This window comes from Somniosus microcephalus, unplaced genomic scaffold, assembly GCF_052327205.1.
Source record: "Somniosus microcephalus isolate GS21.2 unplaced genomic scaffold, FLI_Smic_1.0 unresolved_chr3, whole genome shotgun sequence".
Classification (NCBI taxonomy): Eukaryota; Metazoa; Chordata; class Chondrichthyes; order Squaliformes; family Somniosidae; genus Somniosus; species Somniosus microcephalus.
This window is the reverse complement of record NW_028225181.1, coordinates 49,998,710-50,020,135: the sequence shown is the minus strand read 5'-3', so window position 1 is coordinate 50,020,135 and position 21,426 is coordinate 49,998,710. Positions and strand designations below refer to the sequence as shown.

General features: G+C 52.3%; 1 protein-coding gene across 1 annotated transcript in view; it reads left to right on the top strand.

Annotated features, from left to right (window-relative positions):
• Window positions 1-8,279: 8,279 nt before the first annotated feature.
• mlf2 (myeloid leukemia factor 2) overlaps window positions 8,280-21,426 on the top strand; it is a 30,256-nt gene continuing 17,109 nt past the window's right edge. The window contains exons 1-3 of the mRNA XM_085976778.1: window positions 8,280-8,384; window positions 9,271-9,399; window positions 10,352-10,511. Of these exons, the coding sequence (XP_085832904.1) occupies window positions 8,328-8,384; window positions 9,271-9,399; window positions 10,352-10,511 (346 nt within the window). The 5' untranslated portion in view covers window positions 8,280-8,327. The remainder of the gene's footprint in view (window positions 8,385-9,270; window positions 9,400-10,351; window positions 10,512-21,426) is intronic.

The window sequence follows — 21,426 nt, the reverse complement described above, 5'->3', positions numbered from 1 at the left end:
GAGAGAGTCAGAGCGAGGGGTTCGGGGGGTTATATTATATACAGGGTAACAGATAGCGGGGAGAGAGTCACAGCGAGGGGTTCGGGGGGGTTATATTATACAGGGGTAACAGATAGCAGGGAGAGAGTCAGAGCGAGGGGTTCGGGGGGGTTATATTATATACAGGGTAACAGATAGCGGGGAGAGAGTCACAGCGAGGGGTTCGGGGGGGTTATATTATATACAGGGTAACAGATAGCGGGGAGAGAGTCACAGCGAGGGGATCGGGGGTTATCTTATACAGGGTAACAGATAGCGGGGAGAGAGTCACAGCGAGGGGTTCGGGGGGTTATATTATATTCAGGGTAACAGATAGCGGGGAGAGAGTCACAGCGAGGGGTTCGGGGGGTTATATTATATACAGGGTAACAGATAGCGGGGAGAGAGTCACAGCGAGGGGTTCGGGGGGGTTATATTATATACAGGGTAACAGATAGCGGGGAGAGAGTCACAGCGAGGGGTTCGGGGGGTTATATTATATACAGGGTAACAGATAGCGGGGAGAGAGTCACAGCGAGGGGTTCGGGGGGTTATATTATATACAGGGTAACAGATAGCGGGGAGAGAGTCACAGCGAGGGGTTCGGGGGGTTATATTATATACAGGGTAACAGATAGCGGGGAGAGAGTCACAGCGAGGGGTTCGGGGGGTTATATTATATACAGGGTAACAGATAGCGGGGAGAGAGTCACAGCGAGGGGTTCGGGGGGTTATATTATATACAGGGTAACAGATAGCGGGGAGAGAGTCACAGCGAGGGGTTCGGGGGTTATATTATATACAGGGTAACAGATAGCGGGGAGAGAGTCACAGCGAGGGGTTCGGGGGGTTATATTATATACAGGGTAACAGATAGCGGGGAGAGAGTCACAGCGAGGGGTTCGGGGGGTTATATTATATACAGGGTAACAGATAGCGGGGAGAGAGTCACAGCGAGGGGTTCGGGGGGGTTATATAATATACAGGGTAACAGATAGCGGGGAGAGTGTCACAGCGAGGGGTTCGGGGGTTATATTATATACAGGGTAACAGATATAGCGGGAGAGTGTCACAGCGAGGGGTTTCGGGGGGTTTATATTATATACAGGGTAACAGATAGCTGGGAGAGAGTCACAGCGAGGGGTTCGGGGGGTTATATATACAGGGTAACAGATAGCGGGGAGAGAGTCACAGCGAGGGGTTCGGGGGTTATATATATGCAGGGTCACAGATAGCGGGGAGAGAGTCACAGCGAGGGGGTTCGGGGGGTTATATTATATACAGGGTAACAGATAGCGGGGGAGAGAGTCACAGCGAGGGGTTCGGGGGTTATATTATATACAGGGTAACAGATAGCGGGGAGAGAGTCACAGCGAGGGGTTCGGGGGGTTATATCATATACAGGGTAACAGATAGCGGGGAGAGAGTCACAGCGAGGGGTTCGGGGGTTATATTATATACAGGGTAACAGATAGCGGGGGAGAGAGTCACAGCGAGGGGTTCGGGGGGGTTATATTATATACAGGATAACAGATAGCGGGGAGAGAGTCACAGCGAGGGGTTCGGGGGTTATATTATATACAGGGTAACATAGCGGGGAGAGAGTCACAGCGAGGGGTTCGGGGGGGCTATATTATATACAGGGTAACAGATAGCGGGGAGAGAGTCACAGCGAGGGGTTCGGGGGTTATATTATATACAGGGGTAACAGATAGCGGGGAGAGAGTCACAGCGAGAGGGTTCGGGGTTATATTATCTACAGGGTAACAGATAGCGGGGGAGAGAGTCAGCGAGGGGTTCGGGGGTATATTATATACAGGGTAACAGATAGCGGGGAGAGAGTCACAGCGAGGGGTTCGGGGGGTTATATTATATACAGGGTAACAGATAGCGGGGAGAGAGTCACAGCGAGGGGTTCGGTGGGGTTATATTATACACAGGGTAACAGATAGCGGGGAGAGAGAGCCACAGCGAGGGGTTCGGGGGGTTATATTATATACAGGGTAACAGATAGCGGGGAGAGAGTCACAGCGAGGGGTTCGGGGGGTATATTATATACAGGGTAACAGATAGCGGGGATGAGAGTCACAGCGAGGGGTTCGGGGGGTTATATTATATACAGGGTAACAGATAGCGGGGAGAGAGTCACAGCGAGGGGTTCGGGGGGTAGTATTATACACAGGGGTAACATGATAGCGGGGGAGAGAGTCACAGCGAGGGGGTTCGAGGAATTATGTTATTTCCTGGGTGTATAGGTGTGGGGTGAGCGCAACCCAACCTCGAGACCAGACAACTCTCCCACTCTAACCAGCGAACCTCCTCTCTAGCACCTCCCTCGCCACCTCTCCTCCCTCTCTCTCCCTTCCCCCCTCTCTCCCCTCCCCCCTCTCTCCCCTCCCCCCTCTCTCCTCCCCCTCTCTCCCCTCCCCCCCTCTCTCCCCTCTCTCCCCTCCCCCCTCTCTCCCCTCCCCCCCTCTCCCCTCCCCCCCCTCCCCTCCCCCCTCCCCCTCCCTCCCTCTCCCCTATCTCCCTCTCCCCTCCCCCCTCTCTCCCCTCCCCCCTCTCTCCCCTCCCCCCTCTCTCCTCCCCCTCTCCCCCTCTCCCCTCCCCCCTCTCTCCCCTCTCCCCTCCCCCCTCTCTCCCCTCCCCCCTCTCTCCCCTCCCCCTCTCTCCCCTCCCCCCTCTCTCCCCTCCCCCCTCTCTCCCCTCCCCCCTCTCTCCCCTCCCCCCTCTCTCCCCTCCCCCCTCTCTCCCCTCCCCCCCTCTCTCCCCTCCCCCCTCTCTCCCCTCCCCCTCCCTCTCCCCTCCCCCCTCTCCCCCCTCCCCCCCTCTCTCCCTTCCCCCCCTCTCCCTTCCCCCCTCTCCCTCTCTCCCCTCCCCCCCTCTCTCCCCTCCCCCCCCTCTCTCCCCTCCCCCCCTCTCTCCCCTCCCCCCTCTCTCTCCCCTCCCCCCTCTCTCTCCCCTCCCCCCTCTCTCCCCTCCCCCCTCTCTCCCCTTCCCCCTCTCTCCCCTCCCCCTCTCTCCCCTCCCCCCCTCTCTCCACTCCCCCCTCTCTCCCCTCCCCCCCTCTCTCCCCTCCCCCCCTCTCTTCCCCCTCCCCCCTCTCTCCCCTCCCCCCCCCCTCTCTTTCCCCCCCCCCCCCCCTCTCTTCAATTCAATTCAAATCACTTTATTGGCATGACAAGGTACATCTTATGTTGCCAAAGCATCGGAAAACATTCTTGTTTGTTCACAAAAATACAGATCTATCCATACAGTGTAAAACAGATATATCCCTGAGTGTATAAATATACATTCATATAATTTGTATATACTCTTTTCTTATATTTAGTGGTTGTCGCTCTGTTTATGGCAAGCTGTAACATAGTGTGCCGCTAGTGTTACACAACTTCTCTCTTCCCCTAGTAGGTATGGGAGTTTTTGGTCGCCATTCAAATTTCTGAATTCCGGGCATATTTTTGTGAATTTTGGGTGGAAATTCTCCCTTATGCCCTGATATTTTCTACAAGCTGTGAGGAAGTGCATCTCTGTCTCCACCACTCCCTGACTGCAGTGAGAGCATATCCTGTCCTCTCTTGGTAGCCGGGTCTGTCTGTGTTTGCCTTTTTCGATAGCCAGGCTATGTTCACTAAGTCTGTACCTTGTCAAGATTTTTCTCAGTTTGTTATCCTTTACCATGGTCAGGTAATCAGCCATGTTGTATTGTCTGTTTAGGGCCAAGTAGCAATTGAGTTTGCTTTAGGTTTTTGTTGTTTCTGCCCCAATATGTCAGATATTTTTCCTTTTGCTTAGCGACGATTGTGTTGGGTCAAATTCTTTGTGTTACGCTGTCACTGTCCTGGGACTGGTTATTGTTAGTATTGTTAGTAGTTACTTCACTGAGTCCCAGGACTAGTTGACTGAGGGTATTCTTCTTTATGGTCAGCTCTTGGCATTTCAGGGCGTCGTAATGATAGCAGTGGGGGTTGCTCATTTCTAGGTGTTTCCAAAATTTGGTGGCTCTTTTTTGGATAGTGATTATTAATGGATATTGGCCTAGTTCCGCCCTGCATGCATTGTTTACTGTTTTCCTTTGAGTCCGGAGGATACTTTTACAGAATTCTGCATGTAGGATCTCAATTGGGTGTTTGTTCCATTTTGCAAATTCTTGTTGTGTTAGCGGTCCCCCACACCTCACTGCCATAGAGTGCAATTGGTTCAATTACTGATTTGAAAATTTTGAGCCAAATGCTAATTGGGATTTTTATTTGGATTGATTTTTTAATGGCATAGAAAGCCCTTCTTGCTTTCTCTTTCAGTTCATTCACAGCCAGTTTGAAGTTTCCCGTAGAACTGATTTTTAAGCCCAAGTATGTGTAGTTAGTGGTTTGTTCAATTTTGGTTGTTCCTATTGTGAAATTTATTTTGGGTCCCTGATGTCTGGATCTTTGCTGGAACACAAGGACTTTGGTTTTTTGGGGATTTATTGTCAGGGCCCAAGTCTGGCAGTACGACTCCAGCAGATCCAGGTTCTGCTGTAGACCCTCCTTAGTTGGTGACAGCAGAACCAGGTCGTCTGCATAGAGGAGGAATTTAACCTTGGATTCATATAGGGTGAGGCCGGGTGCTGTAGATTGTTCAAGTAGTTTTGCCAATTCATTTATGTAAATATTAAAGTGTCGGTGAGATTGGCGAGCCCTGCGTCACCCCCCGCCCCTGTGGGAAGTATTTTGTTTGTTTGTCTCCAATTTTAACTGCACATTTGTTGTTTGTATACATTGATTTAATTACATCATATGTTTTTCCCTCCTACCCCGCTTTCGATAAGTTTCAGGAATAAACCGTCATGCCAGATGGAGTCGAAAGCCTTCTGGAAATCTATAAAGCATGCGTAGATTTTGCTTTTGTTATGGTGAACGTGTTTGTCAATTAGGGTCTGTAGGGTGAAGGTATGATCTGATGTTCTATAGTTTGGCAGGAATCCAATTTGGCTTTTATTCAAGACATTGTGCTCAAGGAAGTTTATAAGTCTTTTGTTTATGATGCTACAGAATACCTTCCCAGGTTACTGTTTACACAGATGCCTCGATAGTTATTTGGGTCGACTTTGTCCCCACTTTTGTATATGGGCGTTATGAGTCCTTTGTTCCAGATATCAGGGAAGTAACCGACACTCAGAACCAAGTTGAAGAGTTTTAGGATAGCCAGTTTCATTTTATCGTCTGTGTGTTTAATCATCTCGTTTAGTATGCCGTCTGTCCCGCAAGCTTTTCCTGGTCGCAGGTCCTTGAGTTTTTCAAAAAGTTCTTTTCCTGTTATTATGGCGTCTAGCGGGTTTTGGTTATCTTTTATGGCCATTTCGAGCTTTTCCAGTTTTTTGCATATTTGGTGTTGCTCTGGTCTTAGTGTGTTTTTCTGGTATAATTTTTCAAAGTGGATTTCCCATGTGTCTCCATTTTGAATGGCCAATTCGTCATGTTGTTTTTTGTGTAGTGTATTCCAGTTGTCCCAGAAACAATTGGAATCAATGGATTCCTCAATATATTGCTCTTTTTTGGTTCTGAGTGTGTTTCTGTATTGTGTTAGTGTCTGGCAATAAGTAAGGCGTAATTCCTCGTTTTCTGGATGTCTGTGTTTTTGGTTTGATATTTTTTCTAAGTTTTTTCCTCATGTTATGGCAATCTGGGTCAAACCATTTTTCATAGTTTTTTGTTTTGGGTTTGTTCTTGCGAGCTTTCGAGTTTGACCTTGTTGCCAAATTATCAAAAATATTCTTTAGGTTCATTCACTGCCCGGTTTACGCCTTCTTTATTGTGAGTGTATAAGGTGTCCAAGAGAGCTTGAGTTGATTCATTGCTAATTGCTTTCTAGTATTTTTCCGTGTCGTTTTTGGCCCATCTGTACGATTTTTTGGTGTTGTACAGTTTACTGGGTTGTGTTTCTATGTTGTTTGTTTCTGTCTTTTTAAGATACATAGTAATTTGACTGTGATCTGACAGTGTTGTTTGTGGTTTGACTGTGAATGCTCTGAAAGAGGATGGGTCCAAATCTGTAATCATATAGTCTACGGTGCTGCAGCCAAGAGGTGAGCAATAGGTCGATCTTCCTAGGAGGTCTCCTATGAACCTGCCATTGACAATGTACAGACCCAGGCTTCGACAGAGCTGTAGGAGCTGTTTTCCGTTGGTATTTGTCTGCTTGTCGCAGTTATGCCTGTATGGATGGGAAGGGATATCGAAGTGGTTATTCCCGAATATGTAATTGTTTCCCTGATTATTGGTGAAGTCTGGTTCTTCGCCAGTTCTTGAATTGAGGTCACCACAGATCAACACGTTCCCCTGGGCCTGGTATTGGATAATTTCCCCCTCAATGTTGGAGAAGGTGTCCTCTTTAAAGTACGGGGATTCCATTGGGGGGATATAAAGTGCGCAAATGTAAACGTCTTGGGTGTTAGAGATAATCTCCATCTCAATTTTGAGCCATATGTGGTTTTCGCCCTTTTTAATAAATTTGATATAATTCTTAAGTTCTGTTTTAAACCAGATCAGTATGCCTCCGGAGTCTCTGCCTTGGGTTACTCCTGGTAATTTATTGGAGGGGACCACCAGCTCAGTGTACCCTTGGGACATCCAGTGTGTCCTTTTCCTTTATACCAAGTTTCCTGTAAAATGATAATATCTAGATCTTTAGTTTCATCTAGGAACTCTGGGGTCCTACTCTTCACGTCGAGCACCGAAGAGCATAGACCTTGGATATTCCAGGTCGAAATATATAAGGATTTCATGTTAAGTTTGATCTTTTACGATGATAGGTTAAAGAATGATATGTGTTTGTCGTGTCTAAATGGGGGAAAAAAAGATCATCTCAGTTGTCTATAAATGTTAATACTCTCTTCCCCCCCCTCTCTTCCCCCTCCCTCTCTTCCCCCCCCCTCTCTTTCCCCCCCCTCTCTTTCCCCCCCCCTCTCTTCCCCCCCCCTCTCTTTCCCCCCCCTCTCTTTCCCCCCCTCTCTTTCCCCCCCCTCTCTTTCCCCCCCCTCTCTTTCCCCCCCCTCTCTTTCCCCCCCCCTCTCTTTCCCCCCCCCTCTTTCCCCCCCCCCTCTCTTCCCCCCCCCCCTCTCTTCCCCCCCTCTTTCCCCCCCCTCTCTTTCCCCCCCCTCTCTTTCCCCCCCTCTCTTTCCCCCCCTCTCTTCCCCCCCTCTCTTTCCCCCCCCTCTCTTTCCCCCCCCCTCTTTCCCCCCCCCTCTTTCCCCCCCCCTCTTTTCCCCCCCCTCTCTTTCCCCCCCTCTCTTTCCCCCCCCTCTCTTTCCCCCCCCCTCTCTTTCCCCCCCCCCTCTCTCCCCCCCCTCTCTTTCCCCCCCTCTCTTTCTCCCCCCCTCTCTTTCCCCCCCTCTCTTTCCCCCCCCCTCTCTTTCCCCCCCCTCTCTTTCCCCCCCCCCTCTCTTTCCCCCCCCCCTCTCTTTCCCCCCCCCCTCTCTTTCCCCCCCCCTCTCTTCCCCCCCTCTCTTTCCCCCCCTCTCTTTCCCCCCCCTCTCTTTCCCCCCCCACTCTCTTCCCCCCCCTCTCTTTCCCCCCCTCTCTTTCCCCCCCTCTCTTCCCCCCCCTCTCTTTCCCCCCCTCTCTTTCCCCCCCTCTCTTCCCCCCCCCTCTCTTTCCCCCCTCTCTTTCCCCCCCCTCTCTTTCCCCCCCCCCTCTTTCCCCCCCCTCTCTTTCCCCCCCCTCTCTTTCCCCCCCCTCTCTTTCCCCCCCTCTCTCCCCCCCCTCTCTTCCCCTCCCTCTCTTCCCCTCCCTCTCTTCCCCTCCCTCTCTTCCCCCCCCTCTCTCCCCCCCCCTCTCCCCCCCCCCTCTCTCCCCCCCCCCTCTCTTCCCCCCCCTCTCTTCCCCCCTCTCTCTCTTCCCCCCTCTCTCCCCCCCCCTCTTCCCCCCCTCTCTTCCCCCCTCCTCTCTTTCCCCCCTCCTCTCTTTCCATCCCTCCCCATCCCTCCCTTCCCTCCCCATCCCTCCCTTCCCTCCCCATCCCTCCCTTCCCTCCCCATCCCTCCCTTCCCTCCCCATCCCTCTCTTCCCTCCCCATCCCTCTCTTCCCTCCCCATCCCTCTCTTCCCTCCCCATCCCTCTCTTCCCTCCCCATCCCTCTCTTCCCCTCCCCATCCCTCTCTTCCCTCCCCATCCCTCTCTTCCCTCCCCATCCCTCTCTTCCCTCCCCATCCCTCTCTTCCCTCCCCATCCCTCTCTTCCCTCCCCATCCCTCCCCTTCCCTCCCCATCCCTCTCTTCCCTCCTCCCCCCCTGCCCTTTTCTCTCCCCACAGGGTCGAGGCGGTTTCGGTGACATGTTCGGCATGATGAACAGCATGTTCACGAACATGAACTCAATGATCGACAACATGGTGAGTGGCCACAGGGGCAGATCTGTCGTCTTCATCAAACCTTGCAATGGTCGAGGGTTCAAGAGGAGCTGGGGCTCGCTCTGACCCCGAATTGCCTCGACTTCAGCCATTTGATGTCATTGCTGTCTGTGGGACCTTGCTGTGCGCAAATAAGCTGCACAAATGTTGATGCTACTGTTTACACTCTCGCCCGCTCCAGCACACTCGGCTGCCTGATGCCCCCGACTCTCAGCCCGGCTCTCTCTCCCCTCCCTCCCCAAGCTGCACCCCCCCCCCCCCCCCCAAGCTCTCCCCGTCACTCTTCCTCACCAGACTGATACCTGGGATGGCAGGAATGACGTATGAAGAGAGATTGGGTCGATTGGGCTTGTACTCGCTGGAGTTCAGAAGAATGAGAGGGGATCTCATTGAAACTTATAAAATTCTAACAGGACTAGACAGACTAGATGCAGGAAGGATGTTCCCGATGGCGGGGGGAGTCCAGAACCAGGGGTCACAGTCGAAGGATAAGGGGTAGGCCATTTTAGGACAGAGATGAGGAGGAATTTCTTCACCCAGAGAGTGGTGAACCTGTGCAATTCTCTACCACACAAGGCAGTTGAGGCCAATTCATTAAATATATTCAAGAAGGAGTTAGATATATTTCTTAAGGCTAAAGGGATATGGGGAGAAAGCAGAGACAGGGTACTGAATTTGGATGATCAGCCATGATCTCATTAAATGGCGGAGCAGGCTCGAGGGGCCGAATGGCCTACTCCTGCTCCTATCTTCTATGTTTCCCCCGCCCCCCCCCCCCCCTGCTCTCCGCCGCTGCTGTCCCTCGCCCTCCCCCTCGCTCGTCCGCCCCGGGCTCACTCTCTCACTCACTCTCTCTTCCCTCCTCCAGGATCAGATGGGCAGTGCGGGAAACTGCCAAACCTTCTCATCCTCCACGGTGGTCTCCTACTCCAATCTGGGGGACGGGGCCCCCAAGGTCTATCAGTCCACGTCCGAGACCAGGAGCGCTCCAGGAGGGGTAAGAACTGGAGGCCGGGAAGGGCGGGGAGGGGGGTGTGCGTGTGACTGACTGAGTGAGAAAGGAGAGGGGGGCGGAAACGCCGAGCGCGTGGGCGTGCGGGGAACACAGCGCACGGGGGGGGGGGGGGGGGAACACGGAGCGGGCGGGGTGGGACGTTTAACCAACGGCATGGAAGTTGGACAGTTGAATTAACCTCCTGTATTGGTTCTCCTTCCTGTCTTTTGCTTCTATCCTTCCTTCCCTTTCCTCTGTCTCCCTGTACAGGTTCCCAACCCCCTGCCATTTTAGTTTAAACCTCCCCAACAGCACTAGCAAACACTCCCCCTAGGACATCGGTCCCGGTCCCGCCCAGGTGCAAACCGTCCAGTTTGTACACGTCCCACCTCCCCCAGAACCGGTTCCAATGTCCCAGGAACTTGAATTCCTCCCCCTGGCACCATTCCTCTAGCCACGTATTCATCTGAAACATACTTCTATTTCCACTCTGACTAGCACGTGGCACTGGTAACAATCCCGAGATTACTACCTTTGAGGTCCTATTTTTTAATTTACCTCCTAACTCCCTATATTCAGCGTTTGGGACCTCATCCCGTTTTTTACCTATATCATTGGTACCTATATGCACCACGACAACTGGCTGTTCACTCTCCCCCTCCAGAATGCCCTGCAGCCACCCCGAGACATCCTTGACCCTTGCACCAGGGAGGCAACATACCATCATGTTGATTTAGCTTCCCTCTTTGTAAACTTTTTTCATGTAATAAACTCGAATTGCCTTTCTTAGCCCACGTGTGGCATTTTCAATCCTCTTGGAAACGGAAGATACCCTACCTGGGTATACATATATAGAGAGTGACGAGGCCAGAGGGGACGCGGGCAGGAGGGAGGGCGGGTAAGAGTGAGTGGGTTGCCCCCTCTCTATTCTTATCCTCCTGTCTCCTGTTCCCAGATCCGGGAGACGCGGCGGTCCATGCGGGATTCGGAGAGCGGAATGGAGAAAGTGGCCATCGGTCACCACATCGGAGAGCGGGCGCACATCCTGGAGCGCTCGCGCAACCGGCGGACCGGGGACCGGGAGCAAAGGCAGGACTTCATCAACCTGGAGGAAGGTGAGGACCAGGCCGGGGGGTGGTGGGGGGATAGGGTGGCTGTACCCCACTCTACACAACCCGATCAATCCCCACCCACAGCCCATGTACACTCTCCCCTATCACAGACTCTACCCACCCATTGAATCTCCTCCCACAGCCCATGTACACTCTCCCCTATCATGGACTCTACCCACCCATTTAATCTCCTCCCACAGCCCATGTACACTCTCCCCTATCACAGACTCTACCCACCCATTGAATCTCCTCCCACAGCCCATGTACACTCTCCCCTATCATGGACTCTAACCACACATTTAATCTCCTCCCACAGCCCATGGACACTCTCCCCTATCATGGACTCTACCCACCCATTTAATCTCCTCCCACAGCCCATGTACACTCTCCCCTATCACAGACTCTACCCACCCATTGAATCTCCTCCCACAGCCCATGTACACTCTCCCCTATCATGGACTCTACCCACCCATTTAATCTCCTCCCACAGCCCGTGTACACTCTCCCCTATCATGGACTCTACCCACCCATTTAATCTCCTCCCACAGCCCATGTACACTCTCCCCTATCATGGACTCCACCCACCCATTTAATCTCCTCCCACAGCCCATGTACACTCTCCCCTATCATGGACTCCACCCACCCATTTAATCTCCTCCCACAGCCCATGTACACTCTCCCCTATCATGGACTCTACCCACCCATTTAATCTCCTCCCACAGCCCATGGACACTCTCCCCTATCATGGACTGTACCCACCCATTTAATCTCCTCCCACAGCCCATGGACACTCTCCCCAATCATGGACTCTACCCACCCATTCAATCCCCTCCCACAGCCCATGTACACTCTCCCCTATCACAGCCTCGACCCACCCATTTAATCTCCTCCCACAGCCCGTGTACACTCTCCCCTATCATCGACTCTACCCACCCATTGAATCTCCTCCCACAGCCCATGTACACTCTCCCCTATCATGGACTCTACCGACCCATTCAATCTCCACCCACAGCACATGTACACTCTCCCCTATCATGTACACTACCCACCCATTGAATCTCCTCCCACAGCCCATGGACACTCTCCCCTATCATGGACTCTACCCACCCATTCAATCTCCTCCCACAGCCCATGTACACTCTCCCCTATCATGGACTGTACCCACCCATTTAATCTCCTCCCACAGCCCATGTACACTCTCCCCTATCATGGACTCTACCCACCCATTCAATCTCCTCCCACAGCCCATGTACACTCTCCCCTATCATGGACTCTACCCACCCATTTAATCTCCTCCCACAGCCCATGTACACTCTCCCCTATCATGGACTCTACCCACCCATTCAATCTCCTCCCACAGCCCATGTACACTCTCCCCTATCATGGACTCTACCCACCCATTCAGTCTCCTCCCACAGCCCATGTACACTCTCCCCTATCATGGACTCTACCCACCCATTTAATCTCCTCCCACAGCCCATGTACACTCTCCCCTATCATGGACTCTAACCATCCATTTAATCTCCGCCCACAGCCCATGTACACTCTCCCCTATCATGGACTCTACCCACCCATTTAATCTCCTCCCACAGCCCATGTACACTCTCCCCTATCATGGACTCTATCCACCCATTTAATCTCCTCCCACAGCCCATGTACACTCTCCCCTATCATGGACTCTACCCACCCATTTAATCTCCTTCCACAGCCCATGTACACTCTCCCCTATCATGGACTCTACCCACCCATTCAATCTCCTCCCACAGTCCATATACACTCTCCCCTATCATGGACTCTACCCACCCATTTAATCTCCTCCCACAGCCCATGTACACTCTCCCCTATCATGGACTCTACCCACCCATTTAATCTCCACCCACATCCCATGTACACTCTCCCCTATCATGGACTCCACCCACCCATTTAATCTCCTCCCACAGCCCATGTACACTCTCCCCTATCATGGACTCTACCCACCCATTCAATCTCCTCTCACAGCCCATGTACACTCTCCCCAATCATGGACTCTACCCACCCATTCAATCTCCTCCCACAGCCCATGTACACTCTCCCCTATCATGGACTCTACCCACCCATTTAATCCCCTCCCACAGCCCGTGCACACACTTCCCTATCATGGACTCTACCCACCCAATTAATCTCCTCCCACAGCCCATGTACACTCTCCCCTATCATGGACCCCACCCACCCATTTAATCTCCTCCCACAGCCCATGTACACTCTCCCCTATCATGGACTCTACCCACCCATTTAATCTCCTCCCACAGCCCATGTACACTCTCCCCTATCATGGACTCTACCCACCCATTGAATCTCCTCCCACAGCCCATGTACACTCTCCCCTATCATGGACTCTACCGACCCATTTAATCTCCACCCACAGCCCATGTACACTCTCCCCTATCATGTACACTACCCACCCATTGAATCTCCTCCCACAGCCCATGGACACTCTCCCCTATCATGGACTCTACCCACCCATTTAATCTCCACCCACATCCCATGGACAGTCTCCCCTGTCATGGACTCTACCCACCCATTTAATCTCCTCCCACAGCCCATGTACACTCTCCCCTATCATGGACTCTACCCACCCATTCAATCTCCTCCCACAGCCCATGTACACTCTCCCCTATCATGGACTCTACCCACCCATTTAATCTCCTCCCACAGCCCATGTACACTCTCCCCTATCATGGACTCTACCCATCCATTTAATCTCCTCCCACAGCCCATGTACACTCTCCCCTATCATGGACTCTACCCACCCATTCAATCTCCTCCCACAGCCCATATACACTCTCCCCTATCATGGACTCTACCCACCCAGTCAATCTCCTCCCACAGCCCATGTACACTCTCCCCTATCATGGACTCTACCCACCCAGTCAATCTCCTCCCACAGCCCATGTACACTCTCCCCTATCATGGACTCTACCCACCCATTTAATCTCCACCCACAGCCCATGTACACTCTCCCCTATCATGTTCACTACCCACCCATTGAATCTCCTCCCACAGCCCATGGACACTCTCCCCTATCATGGACTCTACCCACCCATTTAATCTCCACCCACATCCCATGGACAGTCTCCCCTGTCATGGACTCTACCCACCCATTTAATCTCCACCCACATCCCATGGACACTCTCCCCTATCATGGACTCTACCCACCCATTTAATCTCCTCCCACAGCCCATGTACACTCTCCCCTATCATGGACTCTACCCACCCATTTAATCTCCTCCCACAGCCCATGTACACTCTCCCCTATCATGGACTCTACCCACCCATTTAATCTCCTCCCACAGCCCATGTACACTCTCCCCTATCATGGACTCTACCCACCCATTTAATCTCCTCCCACAGCCCATGTACACTCTCCCCCATCATGGACTCCACCCACCCATTTAATCTCCTCCCACAGCCCATGTACACTCTCCCCTATCATGGACTCTACCCACCCATTCAATCTCCTCTCACAGCCCATGTACACTCTCCCCAATCATGGACTCTACCCACCCATTTAATCTCCTCCCACAGCCCATGTACACTCTCCCCTATCATGGACTCTACCCACCCATTTAATCTCCTCCCACAGCCCGTGCACACACTTCCCTATCATGGACTCTACCCACCCAATTAATCTCCTCCCACAGCCCATGTACACTCTCCCCTATCATGGACTCTACCCACCCATTTAATCTCCTCCCACAGCCCATGTACACTCTCCCCTATCATGGACTCTACCCACCCATTTAATCTCCTCCCACGGCCCATGTACACTCTCCCCTATCATGGACTCTACCCACCCATTTAATCCCCTCCCACAGCCCGTGCACACACTTCCCTATCATGGACTCTACCCACCCAATTAATCTCCTCCCACAGCCCATGTACACTCTCCCCTATCATGGACCCCACCCACCCATTTAATCTCCTCCCACAGCCCATGTACACTCTCCCCTATCATGGACTCTACCCACCCATTTAATCTCCTCCCACAGCCCATGTACACTCTCCCCTATCATGGACTCTACCCACCCATTGAATCTCCTCCCACAGCCCATGTACACTCTCCCCTATCATGGACTCTACCGACCCATTTAATCTCCACCCACAGCCCATGTACACTCTCCCCTATCATGTACACTACCCACCCATTTAATCTCCACCCACAGCCCATGTACACTCTCCCCTATCATGTTCACTACCCACCCATTGAATCTCCTCCCACAGCCCATGGACACTCTCCCCTATCATGGACTCTACCCACCCATTTAATCTCCACCCACATCCCATGGACAGTCTCCCCTGTCATGGACTCTACCCACCCATTTAATCTCCACCCACATCCCATGGACACTCTCCCCTATCATGGACTCTACCCACCCATTTAATCTCCTCCCACAGCCCATGTACACTCTCCCCTATCATGGACTCTACCCACCCATTTAATCTCCTCCCACAGCCCATGTACACTCTCCCCTATCATGGACTCTACCCACCCATTTAATCTCCTCCCACAGCCCATGTACACTCTCCCCTATCATGGACTCTACCCACCCATTTAATCTCCTCCCACAGCCCATGTACACTCTCCCCTATCATGGACTCCACCCACCCATTTAATCTCCTCCCACAGCCCATGTACACTCTCCCCTATCATGGACTCTACCCACCCATTCAATCTCCTCTCACAGCCCATGTACACTCTCCCCAATCATGGACTCTACCCACCCATTTAATCTCCTCCCACAGCCCATGTACACTCTCCCCTATCATGGACTCTACCCACCCATTTAATCTCCTCCCACAGCCCGTGCACACACTTCCCTATCATGGACTCTACCCACCCAATTAATCTCCTCCCACAGCCCATGTACACTCTCCCCTATCATGGACTCTACCCACCCATTTAATCTCCTCCCACAGCCCATGTACACTCTCCCCTATCATGGACTCTACCCACCCATTTAATCTCCTCCCACAGCCCATGTACACTCTCCCCTATCATGGACTCTACCCACCCATTGAATCTCCTCCCACAGCCCATGTACACTCTCCCCTATCATGGACTCTACCGACCCATTTAATCTCCACCCACAGCCCATGTACACTCTCCCCTATCATGTACACTACCCACCCATTGAATCTCCTCCCACAGCCCATGGACACTCTCCCCTATCATGGACTCTACCCACCCATTTAATCTCCACCCACATCCCATGGACAGTCTCCCCTGTCATGGACTCTACCCACCCATTTAATCTCCTCCCACAGCCCATGTACACTCTCCCCTATCATGGACTCTACCCACCCATTCAATCTCCTCCCACAGCCCATGTACACTCTCCCCTATCATGGACTCTACCCACCCATTTAATCTCCTCCCACAGCCCATGTACACTCTCCCCTATCATGGACTCTACCCACCCATTCAATCTCCTCCCACAGCCCATGTACACTCTCCCCTATCATGGACTCTACCCACCCATTCAGTCTCCTCCCACAGCCCATGTACACTCTCCCCCATCATGGACTCTACCCACCCATTTAATCTCCTCCCACAGCCCATGTGCACTCTCCCCTATCATGGACTCTAACCATCCATTTAATCTCCTCCCACAGCCCATGTACACTCTCCCCTATCATGGACTCTACCCACCCATTTAATCTCCTCCCACAGCCCATGTACACTCTCCCCTATCATGGACTCTATCCACCCATTTAATCTCCTCCCACAGCCCATGTACACTCTCCCCTATCATGGACTCTACCCACCCATTTAATCTCCTCCCACAGCCCATGTACACTCTCCCCTATCATGGACTCTACCCACCCATTTAATCTCCTCCCACAGCCCATGTACACTCTCCCCTATCATGGACTCTACCCACCCATTTAATCTCCTCCCACAGCCCATGTACACTCTCCCCTATCATGGACTCTACCCACCCATTTAATCTCCTCCCACAGCCCATGTACACTCTCCCCTATCATGGACTCTACCCACCCAGTCAATCTCCTCCCACAGCCCATGTACACTCTCCCCTATCATGGACTCTACCCACCCATTTAATCTCCCACAGCCCATGTACACTCTCCCCTATCAAGAACTCTACCCACCCATTTAATCTCCACCCACAGCCCATGTACACTCTCCCCTATCATGGACTCTACCCACCCATTTAATCTCCTTCCACAGCCCATGTACACTCTCCCCTATCATGGACTCTACCCACCCATTTAATCTCCTCCCACAGCCCATGTACACTCTCCCCTATCATGGACTCTACCCACCCATTTAATCTCCTCCCACAGCCCATGTACACTCTCCCCTATCATGGACTCTACCCACCCATTTAATCTCCTCCCACAGCCCATGTACACTCTCCCCTATCATGGACTCTACCCACCCAGTCAATCTCCTCCCACAGCCCATGTACACTCTCCCCTATCATGGACTCTACCCACCCATTTAATCTCCCACAGCCCATGTACACTCTCCCCTATCAAGAACTCTACCCACCCATTTAATCTCCACCCACAGCCCATGTACACTCTCCCCTATCATGTTCACTACCCACCCATTGAATCTCCTCCCACAGCCCATGGACACTCTCCCCTATCATGGACTCTACCCACCCATTTAATCTCCACCCACATCCCATGGACAGTCTCCCCTGTCATGGATTCTACCCACCCATTTAATCTCCTCCCACAGCCCATGTACACTCTCCCCAATCATGGACTCTACCCACCCATTTAATCTCCTCCCACAGCCCATGTACACTCTCCCCTATCATGGACTCTACCCACCCATTTAATCTCCTCCCACAGCCCGTGCACACACTTCCCTATCATGGACTCTACCCAAACAATTAATCTCCTCCCACAGCCCATGTACACTCTCCCCTATCATGGACTCTACCCACCCATTTAATCTCCTCCCACAGCCCATGTGCACTCTCCCCTATCATGGACTCTACCCACCCATTTAATCTCCTCCCACAGCCCATGCACACTCTCCCCTATCATGGACTCTACCCACACATTTAATCTCCTCCCACAGCCCATGTACACTCTCCCCTATCATGCACTCTACCCACCCATTCAATCTCCACCCACAGCCCATGTGCACTCTCCCCTATCATGGACTCGACCCACCCATTCAATCTCCTCCCACAGCCCATGTACACTCTCCCCTATCATGGACTCTACCCACCCATTCAATCTCCTCCCACAGCCCATGTACACTCTCCCCAATCATGGACTCGACCCACCCATTTAATCTCCTCCCACAATCCATGTACACTCTCCCCTATCATGGACTCTACCCACCCATTTAATCTCCTCCCACAGCCCATGTACACTCTCCCCTATCATGGACTCTACCCACCCATTTAATCTCCTCCCACAGCCCATGTACACTCTCCCCTATCATGGACTCTACCGACCCATTTAATCTCCTCCCACAGCCCATGTACACTCTCCCCAATCATGGACTCTACCCACTCATTTAATCTCCTCCCACAATCCATGTACACTCTCACCTATCATGGACTCTACCCACCCATTTAATCTCCTCCCACAATCCATGTACACTCTCCCCTATCATGGACTGTACCCACCCATTTAATCTCCTCCCACAGCCCATGTACACTCTCCCCTATCATGGACTCTACCCACCCATTTAATCTCCTCCCACAGCCCATGTACACTCTCCCCTATCATGGACTCTACCCACCCATTTAATCTCCTCCCACAGCCCATGTACACTCTCCCCTATCATGCACTCTACCCACCCATTCAATCTCCACCCACAGCCCATGTGCACTCTCCCCTATCATGGACTCGACCCACCCATTCAATCTCCTCCCACAGCCCATGTACACTCTCCCCTATCATGGACTCTACCCACCCATTCAATCTCCTCCCACAGCCCATGTACACTCTCCCCAATCATGGACTCGACCCACCCATTTAATCTCCTCCCACAATCCATGTACACTCTCACCTATCATGGACTGTACCCACCCATTTAATCTCCACCCACAATCCATGTACACTCTCCCCTATCATGGACTCTACCCACCCATTTAATCTCCTCCCACAGCCCATGTACACTCTCCCCTATCATGGACTCTACCCACCCATTTAATCTCCTCCCACAGCCCATGCACACTCTCCCCTATCATGGACTCTACCCACCCATTTAATCTCCTCCCACAGCCCATGTACACTCTCCCCAATCATGGACTCTACCCACTCATTTAATCTCCTCCCACAATCCATGTACACTCTCACCTATCATGGACTCTACCCACCCATTTAATCTCCTCCCACAATCCATGTACACTCTCCCCTATCATGGACTGTACCCATCCATTTAATCTCCTCCCACAGCCCATGGACACTCTCCCCTATCATGGACTCTACCCACCCATTCAATCTCCTCCCACAGCCCATGTACACTCTCCCCTATCATGGACTCTACCCACCAATTTAATCTCCTCCCACAGCCCATGGACACTCTCCCCTATCATGGACTCTACCCACCAATTTAATCTCCTCCCACAGCCCATGTACACTCTCCCCTATCATGGACTCTACCCACCCATTCAATCTCCTCCCACAGCCCATGCACACTCTCCCCTATCATGGACTCTACCCACCCATTTAATCTCCTCCCACAGCCCATGGACACTCTCCCCTATCATGGACTCTACCCACCCATTTAATCTCCTCCCACAATCCATGTACACTCTCCCCTATCATGAACTCTACCCACCCATTTAATCTCCTCCCACAGCCCATGGACACTCTCCCCGATCACGGACTCTACCCACCCATTCAATCTCCTCCCACAGCCCATGTACACTCTCCCCAATCATGGACTCTACCCACCCATTTAATCTCCTCCCACAATCCATGTACACTCTCCCCTATCATGGACTCTACCCACCCATTTAATCTCCTCCCACAGCCCATGGACACTCTCCCCAATCATGGACTCTACCCACCCATTTAATCTCCTCCCACAATCCATGTACACTCTGCCCTATCATGGACTGTACACACCCATTTAATCTCCTCCCACAGCCCATGGACGCTCTCCCCTATCATGGACTGTACCCACCCATTTAATCTCCTCCCACAATCCATGTGCACTCTTCCCTATCATGGACAGTACCCACCCATTTAATCTCCTCCCACAGCCCATGTACACTCTCCCCTATCATGGACTCTACCCACCCATTTAATCTCCTCCCACAGCCCATGTACACTCTCCCCTATCATGGACTCTACCCACCCATTTAATCTCCTCCCACAGCCCATGGACACTCTCCCCTACCATGGACTCTACCCACCCATTCAATCTCCTCCCACAGCCCATATACACTCTCCCCTATCATGGACTCTACCCACCCATTTAATCTCCTCCCACAGCCCATGGACACTCTCCCCTACCATGGACTCTACCCACCCATTCAATTTCCTCCCACAGCCCATGTACACTCTCCCCAATCATGGACTCTACCCACCCATTCAATCTCCTCCCACAGCCCATGTACACTCTCCCCTGTCATGGACTCTACCCACCCATTTAATCTCCTCCCACAGCCCATGTACACTCTCCCCTGTCATGGACTCTACCCACCCATTTAATCTCCTCCCACAGCCCATGTACACTCTCCCCTATCATGGACTCTACCCACCCATTTAATCTCCTCCCACAGCCCATGGACACTCTCCCCAATCATGGACTCTACCCACTCATTTAATCTCCTCCCACAATCCATGTACACTCTCACCTATCATGGACTCTACCCACCCATTTAATCTCCTCCCACAATCCATGTACACTCTCCCCAATCATGGACTCTACCCGCCCATTTAATCTCCTCCCACAGCCCATGGACACTCTCCCCTATCATGGACTCTACCCACCCAGTCAATCTCCTCCCACAGCCCATGTACACTCTCCCCTATCATGGACTCTACCCACCCATTTAATCTCCTCCCACAGCCCATGTACACTCTCCCCTATCATGGACTCTACCCACCCATTCAATCTCCTCCCACAGCCCATGTACACTCTCCCCTATCATGGACTCTACCCACCAATTTAATCTCCTCCCACAGCCCATGTACACTCTCCCCTATCATGGACTCTACCCACCAATTTAGTCTCCTCCCACAGCCCATGTACACTCTCCCCTATCATGGACTCTACCCACCCATTCAATCTCCTCCCACAGCCCATGTACACTCTCCCCTATCATGGACTCTACCCACCCATTTAATCTCCTCCCACAGCCCATGGACACTCTCCCCTATCATGGACTCTACCCACCCATTTAATCTCCTCCCACAATCCATGTACACTCTCCCCTATCATGAACTCTACCCACCCATTTAATCTCCTCCCACAGCCCATGGACACTCTCCCCTATCACGGACTCTACCCACCCATTCAATCTCCTCCCACAGCCCATGTACACTCTCCCCAATCATGGACTCTACCCACCCATTTAATCTCCTCCCACAATCCATGCACACTCTCCCCTATCATGGACTCTACCCACCCATTTAATCTCCTCCCATAGCCCATGGACACTCTCCCCAATCATGGACTCTACCCACCCATTTAATCTCCTCCCACAATCCATGTACACTCTGCCCTATCATGGACTGTACCCACCCATTTAATCTCCTCCCACAGCCCATGGACGCTCTCCCCTATCATGGACTGTACCCACCCATTTAATCTCCTCCCACAATCCATGTACACTCTCCCCTATCATGGACAGTACCCACCCATTTAATCTCCTCCCACAGCCCATGTGCACTCTCCCCTATCATGGACTCTACCCACCCATTTAATCTCCTC